Raw genomic sequence first — 23,909 nt, forward strand, 5'->3', positions numbered from 1 at the left:
ACAGTAGTTGGGTTTTAAAAAATTTACTTTTTTTTTTTAAGATTTTTATTTATTTATTTGACAGAAAGATATCACAAGTAGGCAGAGAGGCAGGCAGAGACAGAGGAGGAAGCAGGCTCCCCGCCAAGCAGAGAGCCCGATGTGGGACTCGATCCCAGGACCCTGAGATCATGACCTGAGCCAAAGGCAGAGGCTTAACCCACTGAGTCACCCAGGCGCCCAAAAATTTAGTATTTTTTTATAAAAGATTTTATTTATTTGAGAGAGGGAAAGAGAGCAGGAGGGAGAGAGAGAAGCAGACTCCGCTGAGAAGGGATCCCGACACAGGGCCTGATCCCAGGATTCCAGGATCCCAGGATCCCAGGATCATGACCTGAGCCGAAGGTAGAAGCTTAACTGATTGCCCCCCCAAATTTAGTATTTTGTAATGGGACTTAAGTAACAAGTTCATCTTCTAAAGCCAGCTAGCTAGTATTCAGAACAAGTTTGTTTTTATTTTTAGCTTCTTACATTGCAACATGGTTTTCCTAACAGTCACTATTTTTTTTTTAAATATTTTATTTATTTATTTGACAGAGATAGATCACAAGTAGGCAGAGAGAGAGAGGGAGAAGCAGGCTCCCTGCTGAGCAGAGAGCCTGATGCGGGGCTCGATCCCAGGACCCTGAGATCATGACCTGAGCCGAAGGCAGATGCTTAACCCTCTGAGCCACCCAGGTGCCCCTAACTGAAGTTCATAGGAGACTATATATACAGAAGTGCCATGAGTTTAATTGCCTTAATTAGCTCCTCACCTTGAGGTTGGTATTTTAGTTTGAATTTACTTTTACTTTTTCTTTTTTCTTTTTTTTTTTTTAATAAAGATTTTATTTATTTATTTGACAGAGAGAGAGATCACAAGCAGGCAGAGAGGCAGGCAGAGAGAGAGGAGGAAGCAGGCTCCCTGCTGAGCAGAGAGCCCGATGCGGGGCTCGATCCCAGGACCCTGAGATCATGACCTGAGCCGAAGGCAGCGGCCCAACCCACTGAGCCACCCAGGCGCCCCTACTTTTACTTTTTCTTAACAAAAGGTGGTTTTCACATTAAATAGAAAATTATATACTTATTGATTTTTAATGAAATTTTTAGTGTCATTCTTTAACAGTAGGCATATTATTACTGATTTATATATGTTCTTCTTCTTTTGAGGACCATATCATTTATATTTGTTTCAGACATTTTCTTCCAAACTTTTTGTTGATTTCTTCTACACTTTACTATTTTACCTTTTATCTATGGTATCATCTTAGGATATTTCATCATATGTGTTCTAGTAGTTTCTTAGGAGTCCCATAGCAGCATTATCATAAATTGTTTGGTTTCCACAATAGAAATTTATTTTCTCACCATACTAGAGGCGAGAAGCCTAGAATCAAGGTGTTGGTGAGGCCATGCTTCTCTTTGAAGGTTCTAAGGAGGAATCCTTGCTTTGCTGCCTTCCCAGTTCTGGTGGCTAGTACCAATCCTGGGTATTTCTTGACTTGTAATTGCATCTAATTTCTGCATTTCTCAATACATGGCCTTTTTAATTTGTACCTCTTTACCCAACCCTCCCCCTTTTTATCAAGAAACCATTCTTTGGATTTAGGGTCATCCTCATCCATCCAGTAGGACTTCATCTTAACTTGACTATATCTGCAAAGACCTTATTTACAAATTAGGTGACACTCCAATGTACCTGGGATTAAGACTACAACATAGCTTTTTGGGGAATGTGGTTTAACTCACAACACCTATTTTGTTTAATAGTCAATAATTTAATAAAGTGTATTCTTTATATATTTTTCTTATGCTGTATATATTTAGTATATCTTTATTTTAAACTCTGGTTATTGTTTAAGCTCAGACAGTTATATCGAATTCTATCTAATCTAGTATCTTTTATATTGAAAATTATAATCAATAGTGCTTACCATTGTGACTTATTTTTAAAATGTTAATGATTACATTAACATTGAGAAAAGTAGCATGAAATTAACAAAAGACCTTCTAATTTAACTGTCGTTTTGTTCTAGTTCATTCCTATGCTTACTTATATTGAATTGTTATAAAATACTGATGGATAAACCTTGTTTATAAAGGTTCTTAGTGATTAGTATTGGGATTATGGGGATAGTAGGTGCTCCATAAATATTTGCTGTGGATTAACTTTGGCTTGCTACTTTTTGAGAGTACAGCTCTACCACTTGATATTCTAATCTATAAATGCTGTATGTGACATGTGGACTTTTAATTATAGCTAGCCATTTCATCTCAGATTGTATATCTTATTGCTGGGACAGTTGTATGTTGATTGGAATAACACATGGTTCCTATTAGAAAATAACATGAAACAAGGCAAGTATTGCTATTTAAAACTCTTATTTTTTTATTTTAATATTGGTATCTTATTTTTCTCTTAGGAGACTAATAGATTTATTAGGTTGTAAGTAACTTTTTTAACGGTAACTTTTATTCAGGGTCCACATATTTAAAGAAACTTTCTATGGAATTCCACTTGTAGAAGATAAATTAACCCATTCACCCAGAAAATATCTATTCTTAGGAAATACCATTTTATAGAAGTAATAGTTGGAACCATTTTTACTTTTTTTTTTTTTGAACTCCCATTTACAGATCGCCATAATAGTATTCCCAAAAAGATTCTTAAATTTTACTATGCCGTCATCTTAATACTGGTTTTCAACCCAAATGCACATTGGAATCACCCAAAAAGCTTTTAAACAAAATACCAGTACTGGACCCCAACTGGGTATTGTCCAGGACAGGACATTGGGTGACAGGACATTGACATCCATTGAAAAGATGGGTAGGAAGATTTTTGTTCTTGTTATGGTTAATATTCGTTATTAATTCTGATGTGTAACCAGGAGTATACCAATACCTTGAAAGCCTGTTTTATATGTGTATTCTGTTGTCTATGAAGGCGTTTTTGATGTATGATATAATCTGTGTTTTGGTACCTTACAAAAACAACAGCTCACTTTTCTATTTCTGCTCTGAGATCTGACCTTCTCTGATCAGGTTTTCTTTAATCTTTACAAATCTCAGTATAGACCCTGGACTGGACCAAATACCAAATATTGAAACAAACATTTAAAGTTTAGCTAAGTAATTCTATAACATTACTTTAGACACACTTAAATCCTATAACTTGAGTTCTGGCATAAAATTCTAAAACCATGGAATTCTTAATTGAAAGACAAATCAAGAACTGCTTCCAGGTACTTTACAAATGGCATTTGTATTCTGAGATATGTAATAAATATGAAAGTGTATTTGTGCATGCATGTTTGTGTAGCGGTGGGATGACTATATGATTCATCTTCCAACCCATGTTCTTGAGAAAAATACACACCATTTTTTTTAAGTAGGCTCCTTGTCTAATGTGGGGCTTGAACTCACCACCCCAAGACCAAGAGTCACATGCTCTACTGAGTGAGCTAGCCAGGTGCACCATCTCCCCAATACCATTTAAAGAATACTGAAAGAAATACACATATATCTCCATATTGCTTTTTTTTTTAACCCCTCTCTAAACTAAATGTTTTGGATTAGTATGAAAAGACAACTGTAGCAATAAGCAAACATTCTGGGTTACAGAAGCATTTGCTAATGCATTGTTTAATTCTTCTCATTTTTATTGTCCTTTACTCTTAGTGAAGCTATGGTCTACCAACCTAGACAACTCAGTGGCAAGCATTGAGGCGAAGGCTAATGTGTGCTGTGTTAAATTCAGCCCCTCTTCTCGATACCATTTGGCTTTCGGCTGTGCAGGTAAGAAATGAAAGCAGCTTTGTCTTCTTTTGATGTTGATTGCGTATTGTGGCTAGGATAAAAGACTGTAGTTTAAAACGAATAACTTGCCTTGTGAGTTTAAATTTTGTTTTTTGTTATTAGATTCTAAGAAGTATTTAGTGTGCCGTCATTACTTATTTATTACTATGCCTTAATTTTAGTATTCTGTCACCATCTTTCATACATAGAGATGGTTTGTTGATTATTTTTGTTGTTCCTCCAAGTCTTTGCATGCATGAACTAATGCTTATTCACACATTTAGGTCGTAATGACATTTAAATGATTAAGCTATATTATACAGACAAAGGAACCCATTTTTTTGATTAAAGGAAATCTATTCATTCCTTTAAAAATTTAATTTATACATATATGTATGTATAACATATATATAGGGACAGTGAATGAGACAGGTAAAATCTTGCATCAGGGAATGCATGGTAACATAAGAAGTTCTCATAAACGTGTTAGCGATTACTATAGCAAAGAATTTCTTGTTAATATAATTTTCTTAACTAGGTGACCAAATGTCTGCCTTTGCCAGTCATGATTTATACTTACATTGTTATAATTACTATTAGTGCCTTCTTTCATTCTCAGAAGTGTTATGGGTTGGAAGATAAATCTTATGGTTGCCCTAGTCCTTTATCTTCTGTCCACTCCCCCTAATTGTTAACTAGAACAATAAATAGTAAACACTTGTAATTTAACTTCTGCATTAGGAAATCTCTTTGATTCTTTTTATATTGATAATCTCAGTTTTTTAAAGATAAGTTTGGCACCATATAATGAACACAGAAACGCCCTTAAAAAAGGAGAAGCATAATTTAAATCTTATTTGTTATTATACCCTTTCCTTATTTCAGTTTATTTATTCACTTATACACTGACGTAATTTCATAGTTTCAGTAAGGTACGGTCTAACGTGTATCTGTAGGTAAAATTCTCTTTCTGTTAGCATACAGAATTTTGTTTTTCCTAATCAAATGGTATTCTTTTCCATTTGAACCTACTATTTCCTTATTAAATCCCTTTTCTATCACTGACTAGGCAAGCTGATTAATTTATCTCCCCAAGTTTCTTATCCTTAAAATAGAGATAATCCTTTGGTGCTTTATGAAGATTATGAAAGGAAAATGTTATATACAAAGCTTTTCTAATATGGTATTTAGTAATTGTTTAGTTATTTTCATTATTAATACTTTATCATGCATTTAATTAAAATAGCTTATGGAGTTTTATTGTTACGTTCTATTTTATAAACACACTCACCATTGGCCATCGTGTATGAATTGAAGTTATTGTCAGTATTTAATAGGTACAAATACCAGATATGAACATCTTCAGAATTTTTTGTTCCTGGCAAAGGGAAACCTACTTTATTTATGTATTTTTAAATTTTTTAATCCAGTTTAATTTAATTTAATTTTAAAGTTTATTTACTTAAGTGGTCTCTGTACCCAATCTGGGGCTCAAATTCACAACCCTGAGATAAAGAGTTCCAAGGTCTTCTGCCTGAGCCAGCCAGGTGCCTTAGGGAAACCTACTTTAAAAAAATGCTTTGCTCTCTGGCAGGCTGTTTGCCCTTACTGTTTTAAATTTTCATGTATTTCTTACTTAATTTTTGCATTTGCTTTTCCATGTGTGTTTTAAGATTTATCTTTTTCCAATTCTAGAAAAATTCTTTTGGGATTCTTCTCTGAATTACATTTTATTTATTTGTTAATTTTGGAACCACTGGCATTATTAAGATAGTACATCTTCCCACATAGTTATATGGGGTAGTTTTCCGTTTGTTGGGATTATTTTTATCTTACAATGAGATTTCATAGTTTACTTCATTTAGGTATGAGATCTTTCTGGTTAATTTTTTTCTATGTCTAAGTTTTGGTTCTATTTTTTCTATTCCTTATTTTAAGTACTGTTTGCTAAAAGTAAATAAAAATTTTTAATATTTAGATATATGTATTATATCTAGGTTCTTTATAAATGTTTTTTTTTTTATTAAATCTAGTGTTTTTTTTGGTGGAGTCTTTGAGTTATCTATTTATACTTGATAGTGGCCAAAATGATGTTTGTTTTTTTTCTTTTCCAGTGGTTTAATGCCTTCTCTTCTTACAATGCAGTGTTTCTATGATACTGGTGATAGTTACTTTCCTCATCTGTTTCATGTAGTTGAATGGGCTTCAGTCTTTCACTTTGTAGGGTATCTTTTTTTTTTTTCTTTTTTAAGATTTATTTATTAGCGTGAGAAAGAGTGCCTGCGCTGGTGAGGGGAGGTGTGAGGGAGAGAGTCCTCTCCACGTTGAGTAAGGATTGACCAAGGCTCAATCTCATGACTACCAGCTTGAGATCATGACCTGAGCTAAAACTAAGAGTCAGATGCTCAGCAGACTGAGCTACCCCGGCGCTCCTAGGATATCTACTTTTGGAAAATACTCTTTATTAAGTTCAGATGATTTCATTTTATTGTTTCTTAGGCGCAACTTCAGTATTTCATCAAGTGCCTGTATAGCCACAGTTGATACAGTCATATGATTTAATTTGTTGATATGAATTATGTATATACATTTTCTGATATTGAATTATATTTGTGTTTGTAGAATAAACCTTTTTTGCACATAATGCAGAATTCTTTTGATAAATAGGTGTTATTGCTGGTATTTTTATATCTATAATCATAAATTTGATCTTTTTCTAAATCATTTTAATCATTATTTTATAATTCCTAGTGTACATAAGTCTTGAACTGTCTTGTTTAATTTATTCCTGAGTATTTTATTACTTTTTTTAATTTAAAAAATTTTTTTCCAAGTTTTTATTTAAATTCCAGTGGACCAAAAAAAAAAAAAATTCCAGTGGACATATAGTATTTTATTACTTTGAGATGTATTGTGAATGGAATTTTCTTAATCTTATTTTTGAATTATTTGTTACTAAAGTTCAGAAATAGAATTAACTTTTGTATATTGATCTTGCATCCTACAATTTTGCTGGTCGTGTGTATTTTTTCCTTTTAGTTTTATTGTGGATTTCGTGGGATTTCTATATTTAGGATCAAGGTATCTGTGAATTAAAATAATTTAATTTCTTCCTTTACTATGCTAATGTCTTCTTGCTTACTTGTATGAGCTAAAAGCCCAGGTATAATGTTGAATGGAAGTGGCAGAAGGAACTTCCATACCTCATGGAGAAAACATTCAGTTCTTCACAGTTAAGTGTGATATTAGCTCTAAGATTTTTGTTGATACCTTTATCAGGTTGAGTAAATTTCCTATTTCTAGTTTGCTAAGAGTATTTATTATGAATGAGTGTTAGATTTTGTCAATGCTTTTTCTATGTCTACTGAGATAATCTTGTAGTTTTATGTCCATTATTATAATAATAGGGGATAGTTCATTATTGTTGTGGTTTTGAATGCTAAACAAACCTTCCATTCCTGGGAAAAATCTCTCTTAGCCATGGTATAAAATCCTTCTTAATATGTTGCAGAATTGAGTGTTCTAATGTTTTAAGTATTTTTGTGGTATTTGTAACTTTCTTATGATGTTTTCTGGCTTTGATAGCAAAGTACTATTGGCCTTATAGAATGAAGTATTTATTTACTGAATGAGTTTGTAAAGGGTTGGTATTACTTCCATCTTTAAATTTTTAAAAAAAGATTTTATTTATTTATTTATTTATTTGAGCTAGAGAGTGAGCAAGAGAGAGAGCATGAGCAGGAGAAGGGGCAGAGGGAGCGGAGAAGCACACTCCCCACTGAGCAGGGAGCCCAAAGAGGGGCTTGATCCCAGGACCCTGGGACCATGACCGGAGCCAAAGGCAGCATTTAACAAACTGAGTGACCCAAGTGGCCCTCTTCTTTAAATATTTGTTGGAATTTATCAGTGAAACTGTCTGGACTTGGACTTCATGAGAATATTCTAAATACATAATTTAATTTCTTCTTAAAAATTCATTCAGATTTTCTGTTTCTTTTTTAACTCAGTTTTGGTAGTGACTTCCTCTCTGGGAATTTGTATATTTAATTTTTCTAATTTGTTGTAATAAAGTTGCTCTAACATTCTCTTATTGTTCTTTTAATTTTTGTAGTGTTAGTAGTAGTGTCCCATCTTTCATTGCTAACTGGTCTTTTGTGTTTTCTCTCTTTTTTCTTTTTGGTGGGTCTAGTTAAATATTTGTCAAGTTTCTTCAAGAGTTGTTTGTGTATGAGAGATGCTTCAGACCAGAATATCCTATATTGCCAGTGTACTTAACATTGTTACCCAAACTTACTTGTTGGAAGGGTTAGAGATCTATAGGCTGAACCTCTTATAATGATTCTTATCTCATCATAAGTATCAGTAGACCAAGAGAGATGTTCTTTCTTTCTTATCCAATCCAGATCAAGATACGTTGAGTTCAAGTAGGTTATGCTATTGCTATAATCAAGAGATCAGAAATCGTTTACTGTAACTGATACAAAGCTAGAGACTGGACATTGAAAAATTACATTAGAAAACCTCCACATCCTTACAGTGACGCTTGCAACAGAAATATCCAAAGCTGAATGACCACCAAGTTTCTATCTTTCAGATCTTACATAAGTGCTTCCCTGTGCTGGAAACTCATTCACATCTGGAAGCATAACTTTAAGAGGATCTGGGCAATACAGTTTTTAACTTTCCATCCTCCATAGGCTTAAATAAGGTGGTAGGAATGGATGCCGAGGTCATTGGCCTTATCCAGCACAATGCAGTTTCATATGAGTTAAGGACATAATTTTTCTGGCTTTGAAATAGGTATTTTGTATCCAGGCAAGCATTAATGAAGCCAATAGTCCTTACTTTATTCACTGCCTTTAATTCTGTCTTTTACTGATTGAAACATGCATCTTATTACTAAAACATATTAGAAAAACAATGACTTATGTTGTATCATTTTCATTTAGAATTGCAACATTTCTTAGATTGTAGACTATTGTCTAAATGTTTTTCTTTAAACTGTAAAACATCACTCTTTAACTGTACCATTTATTTTGCTACTGGGAGAAGTACAGGGTCATATTCCTGAGATTGCTTAATAAATATCATTTGTGATGATGAATTTGACATTAGGAGTGGCTTGCACATTTTTAAGCATTGCTTTTGGAGTTAGAAGAAATAGACAATGAATGAGTAAGCAAGCTACCCACAATTATGTTTTGACTCCCTGTTTCAAGGGCATTGTGGATCCTACCTACTGGGTAGTGACACATCTTGCTAATTCAGCTTCCCTACTTAACCTTCATTTAGATAATGTATTTCTATTTGGTACAAGTAATTCATTTCTCTCTCTTTTACTTTATCATTTACTCATTTACCTATTATTATAATATAAAAATATGTCTAGTTCTTGGGTTTGTTTGTTTTTTTTTTTAATTGGAGAGTATAGCATGAAAAATCTCTTGAAGTATGGTAAAAGTTCATAAGCATTTCTTTTAAAATATCAAATCGTGAGTCATGGTCTCCTTGAAAATAGTAGACCATTAATTTTAAACTACTTTTTTTGTGTTTAACACTGAGAAAAAAAGCTTTGAGTTTTATTTTAAACCATGTAAAAAATCTTAAGTACTGAGATTATCTGAAACATGCTTTCACCAGAAGACAGGATAATATTTTTAATGTAAAGTTGAAAGTATGAGTGTTTGTTGTCTGTTACTTGATTACTACATGATGTTTCCTTAATAAGTAGAAAAAGGGGGGCACCTGGATGGCTCAGTGGGTTAAGCCTCTGCCTTCTGCTCAGGCCATTATCTCAGGGTCCTGGGATTAAGCCCCGGATTAGGCTTTCTGCTCAGCACGGAGCCTGCTGAGCCCTTCTCTCTCTCTCTACGTGCCTCTGCCTACTTGTGATTTCTCTCTGTCAAATAAATAAATAAAATCTTTTAAAAAGAATAAGTAGAAAAGGGTAAGAAAACAATTTCTCTCCAGTTTTCTTCTCTAAAGCCAGTTTGGGAGAGCCCTATAAGATGAGGTTGAACTCAGCAATCTGTGGTTTTAAGGGAACATCAGAGTTGGCTTGCATAATAACTTGAAGCATCTTGCAATTTTTTTTTTTTTAAAAGATTTTATTTATTTATTTGACAGACAGAGATCACAAGTAGGCAGAGAGTCAGGCAGAGAGAGAGGGGGAAGCAGGCTCCCTGCTGAGCAGAGAGCCCAATGTGGGGCTCGATCCCAGGACCCTGGGATCATGACCTGAGCTGAAAGCAGAGGCTTTAACCCACTGAGCCACCCAGGTGCCCCCATCTTGCAATTTTTAAAACTGAAATTATTATAACAGGAAATATGCGTACTTATGTTACGTAATGTTATGTTATTTATTTGACAGAGAGAGAGACACAGCGATAGAGGGAACACAAGCAGGGGGAGTGGGAGAGGGAGAAGCAGACTTCCCGCTGAGCAGGGAGTTCTGATTCCAGGACTCCAGGATCATGACCTGAGCCGAAGGCAGACGCTTAATGACTGAGCCACCCAGGTGCCCAAAATATGGGAACTCTTAAGGCATTCTTTTTAAAGTAATAATAGTTTATTACCCCAAAAGTTAGTGATGTAAATCAAAGGTAAGGTTAGTATTATTCCGATTTAGGAGTGGTATTTATGCCAATAACATATTCACTGGGAAGGAATACTGTTTCTAGAACAAATAGGAATTTTGAAATATCTTCTTTAACTCTGTTACCAGTTAGCATTTTTAGTTTTAGTTACTGTAAACTCTTTGTTACTCTCTGTAAGCTAAATAGTTCATATGCATAAAAACATCATTTGTTTTCTCATTTTTTTAAGACTTTGTAGTTTTTTGTCATTGGTATAATAATAACTTAGTTTTTAAAAGAATTTTGTTTTGTTGTTGTTGATACATTTATTTTTAAATATCTGTATTACTTCTCTTACTCTTACAGGTGCTTCTTTTTGCTTAAAGAATAAATATAGATTCCTTTGCTTCTGTTGTAAGTCCTCACGATTGGCTTCATTGTTCTTTATATGTGACTCATGTTTTTTTTGTTTTTTTTTTTTTTTAAGATTTTATTTATTTGACAGAGAGAGATCACAAGCAGGCAGAGAGGCAAGCAGAGAGAGAGAGGAGGAAGCAGGCTCCCTGCAGAGCAGAGAGCCCAATGTGGGACTTGATCCCAGGACCCCGAGATCATGACCTGAGCTGAAGGCAGAGGCTTAACCACTGAGCCACCCAGGTGCCCCCGTGACTCATGTTGTTAACTCTGAAAATTTTTACTCAGAAGAATTTTTTTTTTTTTTTAAGATTTTATTTATTTATTTGACAGAGAGAGATCACAAGCAGATGGAGAGGCAGGCAGAGAAAGAGAGAGAGGGAAGCAGGCTCCCTGCTGAGCAGAGAGCCCGATGCGGGCCTCGATCCCAGGACCCTGACTGAGATCATGACCTGAGCCGAAGGCAGCGGCTTAACCCACTGAGCCACCCAGGCGCCCAGAAGAATTTTTTTTTTAAGATTTTATTTATTTATTTGAGAGTGAAATCTTTAAAAAATAAAGAGGGAGGCAGTGCCTGGGTGGCTCAGTTGGTTTAGTGGCTGCCTTTGGCTCAGTTCATGATCCTGGGGTCCTGGAATTGAGCCCTGCATTGGGCTCCCTGCTCAGCAAGGAGCTTGCTTCTCCTTCTCTCTCCGGCTGCTGCTCCCCCTACTTGTGCTCTCTGTCAAATAAATAAAATCTTAAAAAAAAAAAAAGATAAAAGCGAGCATGGGGAGGAGCAGAGAGAGATTGACAAGCAGACTGCACTGAATATAGAGCCCAGTGCAGGGCTCAATCCCACAACCTCAAGACCTGAGCCAAAAACAAGAGTCAGATGCTAACTGACTGAACTACCCAGGTGCCCCAACTCAGAAGAGTTTTTGTAAAGCTTCTTCCATAAAGACTTCTTGATTCTGAGTACAGCTATTTGAGGCTATTTTATATACGTATCTTCTACTTTTAAAAATTGATGTACTCATTTAAAATTGTGTATATTTAATTTACAAATAGTACAAGATTATATCCTCATTCTTAGCTTTCAGATGTTAACTCATAAAGCTCACGTTCTCATTCACCATGCATCATTACACTGCTTCTTCAGAGGTGCTCTTGTTAATAGTTTTGCAGTTGTCTTTCCACAGATAGATAAACAGCATTTCTTGAGGAGGCCAATAAGCTTTTTTCTTTATTTAGAACAATATATTTTTTCCTTTAAAAATTAGGCTTGATTCGAAAAGATGGACATTTATGCTATAAAAGTTTATAGAGTATTTTTAGATCTCTCTTCTATTCCCCCCACCCCAAAATATGATTAATTCCTTTCAATTTAAGAAGCTGGTGTTTAGTTTAAGGGGCTACGAAACCTAATTTAATTCATTTTTTAAAGTTAACATGGAGAAACTTGAGTAAGGTAGATTTTAAGTGCTGGAGATGTCTTCTGTTCTATTTTCCCATCATATTTAAGTAATGGGAGAAAAGTTTTAGGCTTGCTAGTTTTATAAATCTGCCTTGTCTTTTATACAGCAGCTGCCAGTGGGAATGATATCTTTTCCTTCACATTTAAATAAATTTCTGAATATTTATTTAATAAATTTGGATTAGTGCCATAGCACTTATGAATATTATCTATTGTAAGTAAGGGAGCAGGGAATGAATATTAAGGACATTCTATTTTCAAGTTTCCAAATAATTTGAGTGAACTCAAATCGAAGTGACATGCATATAAAGCCAATACTATTCAAGAAACAAAGTATTGTATTACTTTGTCATACAATCCACTTTTGGGAGTGCTAAAGTCTAAAAACAGCTTTGAAGTACCTAGTGGATCTTTCCTCTATTTATGTGCCTTGTCTTCCAGCGTGTAAGTAGCATTGTAACTACAAGGTATTTTTAAAAATGGACTTTACAGGAAATTTTATATTTTTGTTAAATGCGGATTGATTGATTATTTGAGTTTGAGGTTGTTTTTTTTTAAGATTTTATTTTTAAGTAATTTCTGCACCCAATGTGGGGCTTGAACTTACAATCTCGAGATCAAGAGTTGTGTGCTCCTTTGACTGATCCAGCCCCATGCCTTTAAATGCGGAGATAATTAAAGTTAGGCATCTTTTCAGGTGTTACTAGTTTAATAGATGTGATCATCATTCAGTTTTTGAAACTAATATTGAGTAAGCACTAGAAACACTTGGGAAGTATGAAATATATGATTTCTTAGGAAGCCAAGAAAATAATAGAGCCAAAGTACAAAATCCAAACTTACAGTGTTGTGGGGGAAAGGAATAGACTATTTGGTTAATCCAAAAAAACAGGAGAGGAAAGAGAAAAATAACATAAAATGTTTGGAGTAATTAAAAAACAGAAAAGCTGATGAAGATTCAAATATATCTAATTATGGTAAATGGAAATGGCTTATTCTCTCCAAGTAGAAAAGGCTGGGATTAACAGACTAGTTAAAATCTTTAAAAATGGGGGCGCCTGGGTGGCTCAGTGGGTTAAGCTGCTGCCTTCGGCTCAGGTCATGATCTCAGGGTCCTGGGATCGAGCCCCGCGTCGGGCTCTCTGCTCAGCAGGGAGCCTGCTTCCTCCTCTCTCTCTGCCTGCCTCTCTGCCTACTTGTGATTTCTCTCTGTCAGATAAATAAATAAAATCTTAAAAAAAAAAAATCTTTAAAAATGTAGTAATATACTTTTTACAGGGGATGCATTTGAAACAAAGTTAAGCAATGGTAAATAAAAATAGTTTTATTTTGGCATGAGATTAATAGACTGGTGGACCAGAGCTAGCAGCAGACTCACAGATGTACTGACATTTGATACCCAGCAAAGATGGTTGTTTGGGAAATAGAGAATTTTTATACTCCAACAGTTGTTTTAGAAATTTTAGCTCTACCTCATTAAATATATAAAATCCGTTGACCAGGTGACTTAAATGTGAATAGCAAGACTCCTAAAGTATTTAGAAGATAATATGAGAGAGAATATCTTCATGATCTTGTGTTAGGGAAGGCTTTAAGATACAAAATTATAAATCATAAGTGAAAGGTGGATAAGTTTGTCTACAATAAAATTAAAAACTTTTGTTCATCAAATAACACCTGAAAAAATAATTAAGAAGTCGCTAATTGGGGAAAGATACTTAGAATACCTCTAAGTGACAAAGTATTGGTATTCAGATTTCATGAAGAACTCTTTCAAATAAATAAGAAAATGATAATTACACCCTACAGCCTTGATATTCGAAATGCAGTCTGCACAGCAGTCAGCATCGGGATCACTTAGGAGCTGATAAGAAGTCTACTGAATCAGAATTTCTGAAGGTGGACCCCAGGAACCTCTTTTTTCTTTTTAGCGGGCTCCCAGATGACTATGCACTCTGAAGTTCTAGAAATCTCTGCCCTAGAGACATACATATTTAAGTAATGTTTATAATAGCATTGTTTGTACATTTATACTGTGAAACATTCAGCAGTGGGAATAAATGAACTGCAGCTCCGTGAATCCATATAGATGAATAGTGAGCATAATGTTGAATGGAAGGAAGTTACAGAAGAACACATGGTATAATTCTGTTTATAAACATGCAAAACAAACTATTGTTTAGGAATATATACATTGGCCACACAGATAGGTAATTCAACCATAAAGAAAAGAAAGGGGAATAATTACTGTGTATTTAATTATAGTGCTTACTGTCAGATGGAGGAAAAAAATGTGTCATACAGGCTTTTAAGATTTAGGAATATTTTATTTGTATCTAGCGTACTAGTTACGTGGAGTTTGAAACTTCACATATGTTGTATGGACTCTTCTGTATGCAGGCTATTTTTCCAAGTCACAAAGTTTTTTAAAAAGATGGAAAAAATGTAAACTAAACAAATGCTAAAAATTTAACATATAAACATTTATAGAAAATACCATTAAATAGTTTATTTCTCTTGGTGACTTTGAAGATATTTCCATAGAAACTTCTTTAAAAAAAAAAAAAGATTTTAAACATCTATTTGATAGAGCAAGAGAGCGTAAGCAGTGGGAGGGACACAGGGAGAGGGAGAAGCAGACTCCCCTGCCAAGCAGGGAACCCAGTGTGGTGCTCCATTTCAGGACTCTGGGATCATGACCTGAGCCAAAGGCAGATGCTTAACTGACTGAGCCACTGAGATGCCTCTTCCGTGGAAACTTTTTAAAGTTGACTGATGTTTTGGCAGTTATAAGTGAACAGATATGGTAGTCTCAAGTTTTTCTTTGTGAAAGATTGAGACTTTATCAAAAGTATTCAGTTTTTGTTGTTTCCATTCCCTGTGGTTCAGTAAGGTTTCAGGTTCAGCTGTGTCATTTATGTTTTTTTTTTTCCTTTGGTAAGCACCTACAGTTAGGATGAGTTATATTTAAGGAAATGATTAGAATAAGTCCAGTGCTAGAGTAAAGCAAGACTGCCGTTGTTTATTCAAATATTTACTCAATAGGGGAAGACAGTTTTTATACCCTAATATGTGATTTAATGAAAGAGTTCCAGAAAATGTGTTTTTCCTTATTGGGGTTTTAAAAAGTTGGCTTCTATGTGTGACCTACTGTTGTAGATTATTGGAAATCCGTCATATAAAATACTTTAAATATTTTGAAAACCCCATGTTAGAAAGTTGAATTTTCTGAATTTAAACATTTATTTGGTATTTTCACATTCTGTTTGCAAGGTTAGATTTCTTTTTATATACTGAACACAGTAGAGTGATGAATCATATAAGTTACAGGTTATTTCTTTAGTGAGAGAATTAAAATGAAGATGGAAGAAGTTGCTGTGTATTGTCAAGTGCTGCTGCAGAAAGTATAAATTTGGCCAGTAGTATCTGAGTTACAGATATTCATTATATACTCTGGTTAAATATTTTCTTAAGGGGTTTAATTGAATTGTGACCAGTCTCCCTCCACCTCTTGTGATCCTATGTTAAGATAGAATATAGATTGCCCTGTCAGTAATGTAAACCAGGAACTTGGAAGCCTATCTAAACCAGCTTTCTTTCCATTTATTGATTATTATCTGTTTGTAACCTTCTAATGCATAAATATAGTGCTTACAACTGTTAAAATTTTAAGTCACTTCTTCCTCTACTAGTGGTTCTGAATTAATCTTAAGGTATATAAACCATATTTTAGATTCTGCTAATTTTACTTTAACATCAGAGCCAATTTAATTAGTCTCTTTTAATCAATATTAAGCTGTTGTAATGCTGAAAGATTTGTTTTAGATTTTTTTTTTTAAATTTTATTTTTTATAAACATATAATATATTTTTATCCCCAGGGGTACAGGTCTGCGAATCGCCAGGTTTACACACTTCACAGCACTCACCATTGTTTTAGATTTTAACATTGATAATTAATTGCATTAATGGTCTCAATTCTTGACCTCTTCCTGTATCTGTGTGCTTTGCCATAAAAGAGTGCTTTGTCATGGTGGGGAAAAACCCCACTCTTGACTGTTTGGTAACTTGCTTTGGCCCAAGTGATGTTAAGTTGACATCGACTAGAAGTTTGAAATTTGCTGGCACAGTTGAGCTTACTTGCTCTTGCTCCTGGGTCATCACCATGAGGAGAACGTGCTGAAGCCAGCTGCTAGTCCCAGGGAGGGAAGGCAGAAAGACGCTCAGAGTAATAATCTACTTGTCCAAGCCAAATCATTCAACCTCCAGACATGTAAACAAGCTATACTGAAATCAGCCAACCCTAAGCTATTCCTTATTCTTTGAGAATTAATGAAGATTCTGTGCTACTAAATTTTGGAATGGTTTATTATCCAGCAGTTCTGTGGTGGCAATGGCTGATTAATACAGTGTTCTATGAAATTGTATGGTATTGAATGAATAAAGGCCATTTCCCATTATCAAGACTCTAACTAATCATCTTCCATCTCTAAAAATTCACTAGATATAAATTAGCAGTGTACATACAGCCAACTGTATCACCTTCAATGGCTTCCACTTGTATGAAAGCACAGAAAAAAAAAAACTACATAAAATTACTCCAGTACCTTTAGACACATGTTTTAAAAAATCTTCATGTATGGAAAGACACACATAATGCTTTTCATTTAATGTAAAGCAAAAGTCTTCAGACTGGAGTAAGAACATCTGATGGAACACTAAAAGTATTGCAGGTGTGTGTAGAAACTTAAATCCAGTTTTGGATCCCAGAATTTTTGTGTCAGTTGATATGCCTGACATTGACACTTGGAGGTGTCATGTCTATTCTCCTTTTGACTTCAACTTTTACAATCGTTTTTTTCCTCCCCCTATTTTCCAAAAGAAAAGCATACCTCTACATCATCATGAATTTTAATATGGTGCATTGTTCCAGGCTGTAAAAACCTCAGGATTATCAAACTAAGGGATGGTTCTAAGTTTTTTTTTTTTTTTTTTAAGATTTTATTTATTTATTTGACAGAGAGAGATCACAAGTAGAGAGGCAGGCAGAGAGAGAGGGGGAAGCAGGCTCCCTGCTGAGCAGAGAGAACCCGATGCGGGGCTCGATCCCAGGACCCTGAGACTATGACCTGAGCCGAAGGCAGAGGTTTTAACCCACTGAGCCACCCAGGTGCCCCCTAAGTTTTGTTACTAGTGTAACTGCCTATCATTCTTTGTTTAAGAGTGAAATGAATGTAGCATTAAAGAAAGTATATTTTATACCACATCATAGTGCTTTTACTTTAGATATTGATTGAGTGAAACAGTGGAAGTGAAGTTTTTTCTTTAAAGGACTTCTTCTGAGTATTGTCCAAAAAAAAAAAAAAGGATGCATTGTTCCTTATTCTCTAGTCCAACTGGTGGAAGCAAAGCAAAGAGCCCATTAGCACTATGTACTGAATGTGGATCTTGTTATTTCAGTTGGGCAATAAACCTTGTCTCCTATTTATCCATTTATCTGTTAGAGAATCATAATTTATAGGGATGCATATTAACACTTTAATTTGAATTCAAAAAGATAATCTGACAAATCTTTCTAATACGTAAGTTGATGAACTAAATCTGTGCTCTCAGATTTTGACAAAAAATACATTTAAACAAAACAGCACAAAAGCAAAAGTAAAATAGCATATTTAAAACACTTTGCTGGCTAAGTTATATTAAAATTACAGTATCTGGGATTTTTGCAACCTTTCTGAGAATATCTTAATAATAGGTATAATTAATACTGATCCATACTCCAGTATCTGCAGTATGAAAAATCCAGAAAGCTTTGAATACCAGAAATTCATTGCTCATTTGATGATATCAGATCTAAAGCACATAGATAAAGATATATCCTACCTGTCTGTCTGCATACAGGATGCTGACATAGACCTTAGGGGAGTATTACATAATATGAAGCATACTTCCTTTCAAAATCAGGAAAATTAAGAATTATAAAACTTAATCTTTTCTAAGTGCTTGGGATAAAGGATTGTGGCCTTGTATATTTGATTTGATGTTGGTAAAACCATTTTAGTTCTTTGCAAGAATTGTTACTTTCAGTTACTCTTAATTATTAAGTAACAGATACGTGGTTCCAAATCTTTATATTCAATAAAATTGAAGAATGGTCTAATCAAAATGACAGATCATTAAAAGTATTTTTTGATGAGAGATTACTATATGATTTTTTTTAAAGATTTTTTTTTTTAATTTTATTTATTTGACAGAGAGAGATCACAAGTAGACGGAGAGGAAGGCAGAGAGAGAGAGAGAGAGAGAGAGAGAGGGAAGCAGGCTTCCTGCTGAGCAGAGTGCCCGATGTGGGACTCGATCCCAGGACCCTGAGATCATGACCTGAGCCGAAGGCAGCGGCTTAACCCACTGAGCCACCCAGGTGCCCCTACTATATGATTTTTGGCATAAACTTGGGTTTTAAAACAGGAAACTTTCCATATCTGTGACTATATCTATGGAAATAAATGAACAATAGGAATAGATTTAATGCTGAACAATAAGAATAGCATCCTAAGAGTATATAATACTTATTTACAGTTACCAGAACAAAATGGCAACAGAAGGGCTCAGGGAAAGGGGATGCCACAACCATCTTGTGAAGACATACATTTTCAACATTATTACTTTTGTTTAATAACATAATTATCAAAATGTGTTGTATCATTTATCAGTTGTATACAACTAATTTTAATGATAATTCATATGGAAGTTATTTCTTAAAATTAGAGCATTTTGGTCAAAGGAAAGGGAATTTATATAAATACACACCTATTTTTTTTTTTCCAGAGAAGAGAGAATAAGTAGTATTAAAAGACTGCATGAAATCAGTTGGATGAATTTTATTTTTCAAGGAGAAAGTGAATATAAATTCAAGGAAAAGATTATGTAAAGGTTTTCCATTATTGAAGAATAGGTTATTCAGGTATTTTTGTTTGTTTAAAGATGATGTTGAATATCAAATCTCTCTAGTGTTTAGATGTCATTAGATACACTGAATTCATATTTTAAAATGTCAGTATGTAATATTGATATAAATGACTTGCAAATATTTATGTGATGAAAATTTTTAGATACTGAGTTAAAAATTTATGAGATGGTAGTTTTTCAGTATTCTTTTTAAGTAGAAAAGTAGAAGTCTTTGAATCTACCTGATTAATTAATTGGGGGAAAAGGAGAGTAGATATAGATGGTTGAGAGTCAATGAATGGCCATTACTGGTCAAAATTAGGTTCTAGCTAAATGCTTTAATGGGTGGATTCATTTTTAAATAAGTTATTGTACGGTGTTCAATGAAAAAATAAGATAAATTTGGTTGTAAAGAAAATATTTTCTTTTATGACTAAATACAGTTTTGGTAAGATGTGGGATTTTTTTCAATAATTCATACATGAGTCTGAAAACCTAGACTCTACTATTATAGAACCATCTATGAGTATAGAAAGAAGTTGAGCATCTCAGAAACTTCTTTTTTGCCTGTACTCACTTGCTCATGCTCTCTCTCTAGTGCTCTTTTTCTCTGTCAATTGCTTTCCCTTCCTTTTGTTTCTCTTCCCTCCCTCCTCTTTCTTCTTCCTTCTCTTTCTCACTTTCTTCCTATTTCTCCTTTTCTCCACCTTTTCTTATCTCCCTCCTTCTCTTCTGTCAGTTCCTTTCTCTGTCTCCTTCCCTTCTTCCTCTTCCTTTCCTTTCTGTTTTTTTCTCTAGTTCTGTCTGCCTCTCAATCCATACCAGTCATTTTCAAACCCATGTTGGGGTTTCTTCCCCACAGTTTATACATCTATTTCCTGATTTCTTTTCCTCACCACCAGTTCACTCTTTTTAGTTCTTGCTAAGTCTCCCTGTCAGTTTTTTTTTTACGATGCCAGACAACTAGGTAAATACCTTTTTCAGATTACTAATCCAATGAAGATACCTGAGATATTGCTGACAAAATATTTTTCTTTGCTTTCCATCAGCTTAGAATTGATTGCCTTGTATTTATTCTTTTCCCTAGTCATTTTATCAGACTTTATTTTTAACTGGCCATATAGTGATACTGATATCAGTGTGACAGCCAACTGATTGTATACTGTTGGCCAGGATATATATTAAAATTTCTAGCCAGAATACTTTAAAAATGCTACTACAATGTGAAGAAGGGAAGATGGAGCTATTACTATTATAGACTGGTATTAATGAAAAGGAATACTGCACCAGGCAGAATCAATGTAGTTTTTTTGTAAGAATGCAAGAATTTAGGATGCGTGTTTCATAGATGTGATAAGAAAATATTGTCAAAAGGTAGGCACTTTGGGAGTTCTACTTCTGCTTGGTATGTAGAAAACCACCAAAAAATGTTACTCTCATCTTGAAAACAGAAAAAGCTGTATGAGCTACAAAATTATAACTTTTCTTGACCCCTGTCAGAGAGCTGAGGTCTCAAGGCATGGGAACTGAATTCCAAGGAATGACAAGCCCCTCCAAGGAAAGATGGGACACATGAACTATTCACCATTTGCAGACCACAAGAGGAAGAAGTAGCCACCATAGAAGCTGGTAAGAAGAAATGAGCTAAAATTGTAATGCATTCTTAAAGACCAAGTATGGGTTGGCATATCTGTATGCCCGAAATACAAGGGGAGTGCACGCTTAACTCATGTACTCTTCTCCATCTCCCTCTACTGGCTGCTAACAAGAATGAATGGGTCAGGGCAGTAGCCCACATCAGGCACGCAGGAGTTCACAAAGTAATCAGTCCCTACTGAAAGACCAGCACAAAACTTCGTTTCTCTGGATCCTTCCTCTTCTACTCTTACAGAGCAGAAACTTTTTAAGCTATTGGAAGAGGAGCAAGAAAGCTTCTTGGGCCCAGGATCCTGCATCAATACAAACCAGAGATCTACTACCACTGATGAAGTGACATGAAACCCTCTCTTGCCTAAAATGTGTGTCAGATGCTGTGTAGAATTTGGCTACCACAATGGTGAGGGATTGGAATGCTGAGAAGACCCCCATACTGGAAGCTCAGACATATGAACCCTTCCTAAGACTCATGATGAACCAGAAGAACTGAGATCCTCTGTTCCAAACAGAATCCTACTACAAAAAAACAAAAACAACACAAAAAAACAAAACAAAACCAAAAACACACAAAATGACAACCACTCCAAAACAAAACAAAAAACCCAGAACAAGTTAGAATCATCTACCACTCACAGAGGGAAAGTAGCATGGAGAAGGACCCTCTCTTTGGCTCATAGGCAGGAACTAGTAAAAAGGTAAGAGAAGAACAGGAATACAGAGAAAAATTTCTGTTGACCCAGATCACACTAAGTACAAGGTAATGGTAGCTCATCGCTGGAAAGAGTTGAAGCCTGTGGTACACTTAATAGTGAGTTTAATAACTAAAACTAAAATGTGGTTTGAACATTGACTAAATTGATTAATCCCCTCACATGAATGGCCTGACAGGAAAAGAGTGTATTTATTTCTAAGCAGAAATAACATTTGCTTCAGTATCTACTGTTCTGTACACGATCACTTATGTTTAATAAAAAAGTATGTGACTACAAATAAGAATAAACATTCCATTACCAAGACTCAAATCAGTAGATTTATGGGTGTTAGGATATGAGACAAATCTTAAAATAACTGCTTATCATCTTAAAGTATATGGTGGGAAGGTAGGCAACATGCCTGAAAAGACGAAGAGTTTCAGTTGAGAGATTGAAAGTATTTTTAAAAAATAAAGTGGAAATACTAAAAATACAAATCTTGATATCAAAAATGAAAAACTTTTTGATGTGCTCATTAGCAAATTGGATGTAATCTAAGAAAAAACTAACTGAATTTGGAGTTAGGTCAATAAAAATTATTCAAAATGAAACATTAAGAGAGTAGGAGGGAAAAACAGAACGTAGTAGCCAAGATATGTTGGATAACATTAAACAAATACCCTTGTAGTTGGCTATGTGGAAGTAGGAGAGAAAAGGACAGAAGAAATATTTGAAGAGATAAACACCAAAAACTTTCCAAGACTGATGAAAGATAACAAATCACAGATACCAGAAGCTCACAGAACCTCAAACAAGATAAAATCAAAAGCAGACCAAAAATACTTAATTGTATCATAGCCGAATAAGTGAGATCTTGTGAAACAAGTGAAGACAAAGTGAAATCTTGAAGGCAAAGGGAAAGAAATTATGGAAAGTGGAAGATAAAGATAATAGCAGAATTCTCATTAACTATACAGGCCAAAAATCAGTGGAGCCACTGACACATTTCAAGTGCTAAAAGAAATTTAACCCAAAGTTCTATATCCAGCCAAAAACTCTTCCACAAATGAAGACAGATTTTTTTTTTCCCCCAAACAACCAATAGCTGTTTAACTCGGATATAAGACGTTAACCCAACTTCCATGTGCAGATAGATGGACAGATGGTTAGGTGGCTGATGGATTAATGGATACAGAAAGATGGATCTGCCCAATGGATGGATCTAATTTGCAGAAGATAAAAACAAAACTAGCCACTTGATTCTGTGTAACTCTGAAATGCTGGATTGCAAATAAAAGCTTGTTGGAAGATGCTTAGAAAGGGTGTGTCAGCATTAGGAAGGTGTGGTGGTATGAAACGTCTGTGAGACCAGCAGTGAAGTGATATTTAGTACATTCTGGATCCCTAGAATGCTGTGACACTGATCAGCATACACATGTATGCTCCGTGGACTCTACTCTCCAGTACAAAGATCTAACTATAGATCTACTTACAGAATCTGAAATATATATCTAGAGGTTTCTCAGAGCCCCTAGAAGGGAAGTAACTACTGATTAGAGGAGCTGACCTTGTAATCATTAAAAAAAAATTTTTTTTCTGTCACATTTATCAGGGTACCTGGAATTCTTTTCATTAGAATTATAGCATTCATTTATTAACTTCAGAAATACCTATTTAAAAATAGTTATTACCGTGCATACAAAAGTAAACACCCTGCCTTTCCTGGATGTCAGAGTTTCTTAGATGAGATAGACAGCAAATAAATTATAATACATTGTGAAAAATAACATTAGAACAGTGTTTTTTAAAATCTGAGAAACAGAAAAATTATTTGTGTGGGTACTGTCACAAACCTACCAAATTATAATCTTCAGAGAAGAGACCATGCATTTGTGTTTTGAAATTATTCCTCAGCACTTTCACGTCTACCCCACTCTCTTACCCTGTGACTATAGTAACTATATTAAAGATACTTACAAGCCTGAATTGGTAGAACAAAAACCGGGAAATGTAGATGTAGGCTAAATAATAAGGGTCTTTATCATAGTAAGAAAGTTTAATTTTCTAATGAACATAATTGCATTAAAATATTACGTCTCTGAACAGCATTTAGCAAAACAAGGATCAGATTTGTCCAGTAAAAGGAAAAAAAATACTGTTTTTTCTTATGAACTACTATTTTTGAGATAATGGGATTCATTTTGATTTTTTTTAAAATAGTGTGAAGAGGTCATTAAATAGACTGAGCCCCAAATCTACATTATCTTTTACACTTAAATTCTCCATTTTAGGTTAGTTTTTCAATCATACTATACAAAGACTTAATATTTCTGGAACATTGGTTAAAATATAG

General features: G+C 34.5%; 1 protein-coding gene across 6 annotated transcripts in view; it reads left to right on the forward strand.

The window, feature by feature from the left end:
* Nucleotides 1-23,909, forward strand: part of COP1 (COP1 E3 ubiquitin ligase) — a 250,858-nt gene that overhangs the window by 148,603 nt on the left and 78,346 nt on the right. For 5 of the 6 annotated variants that reach the window (XM_047704560.1, XM_047704558.1, XM_047704557.1 and 2 more), the window contains one exon: nt 3,700-3,816. In XM_047704560.1, coding sequence (XP_047560516.1) covers nt 3,700-3,816 — 117 coding nt within the window. Of the gene's footprint in view, nt 1-3,699; nt 3,817-20,708; nt 20,820-23,909 lie in introns of those variants that run through there. The other variant, XM_047704561.1, reaches the window with a different exon arrangement.

This window comes from Lutra lutra, chromosome 15 (genome assembly GCF_902655055.1).
Source record: "Lutra lutra chromosome 15, mLutLut1.2, whole genome shotgun sequence".
Taxonomy (NCBI): domain Eukaryota; kingdom Metazoa; phylum Chordata; class Mammalia; order Carnivora; family Mustelidae; genus Lutra; species Lutra lutra.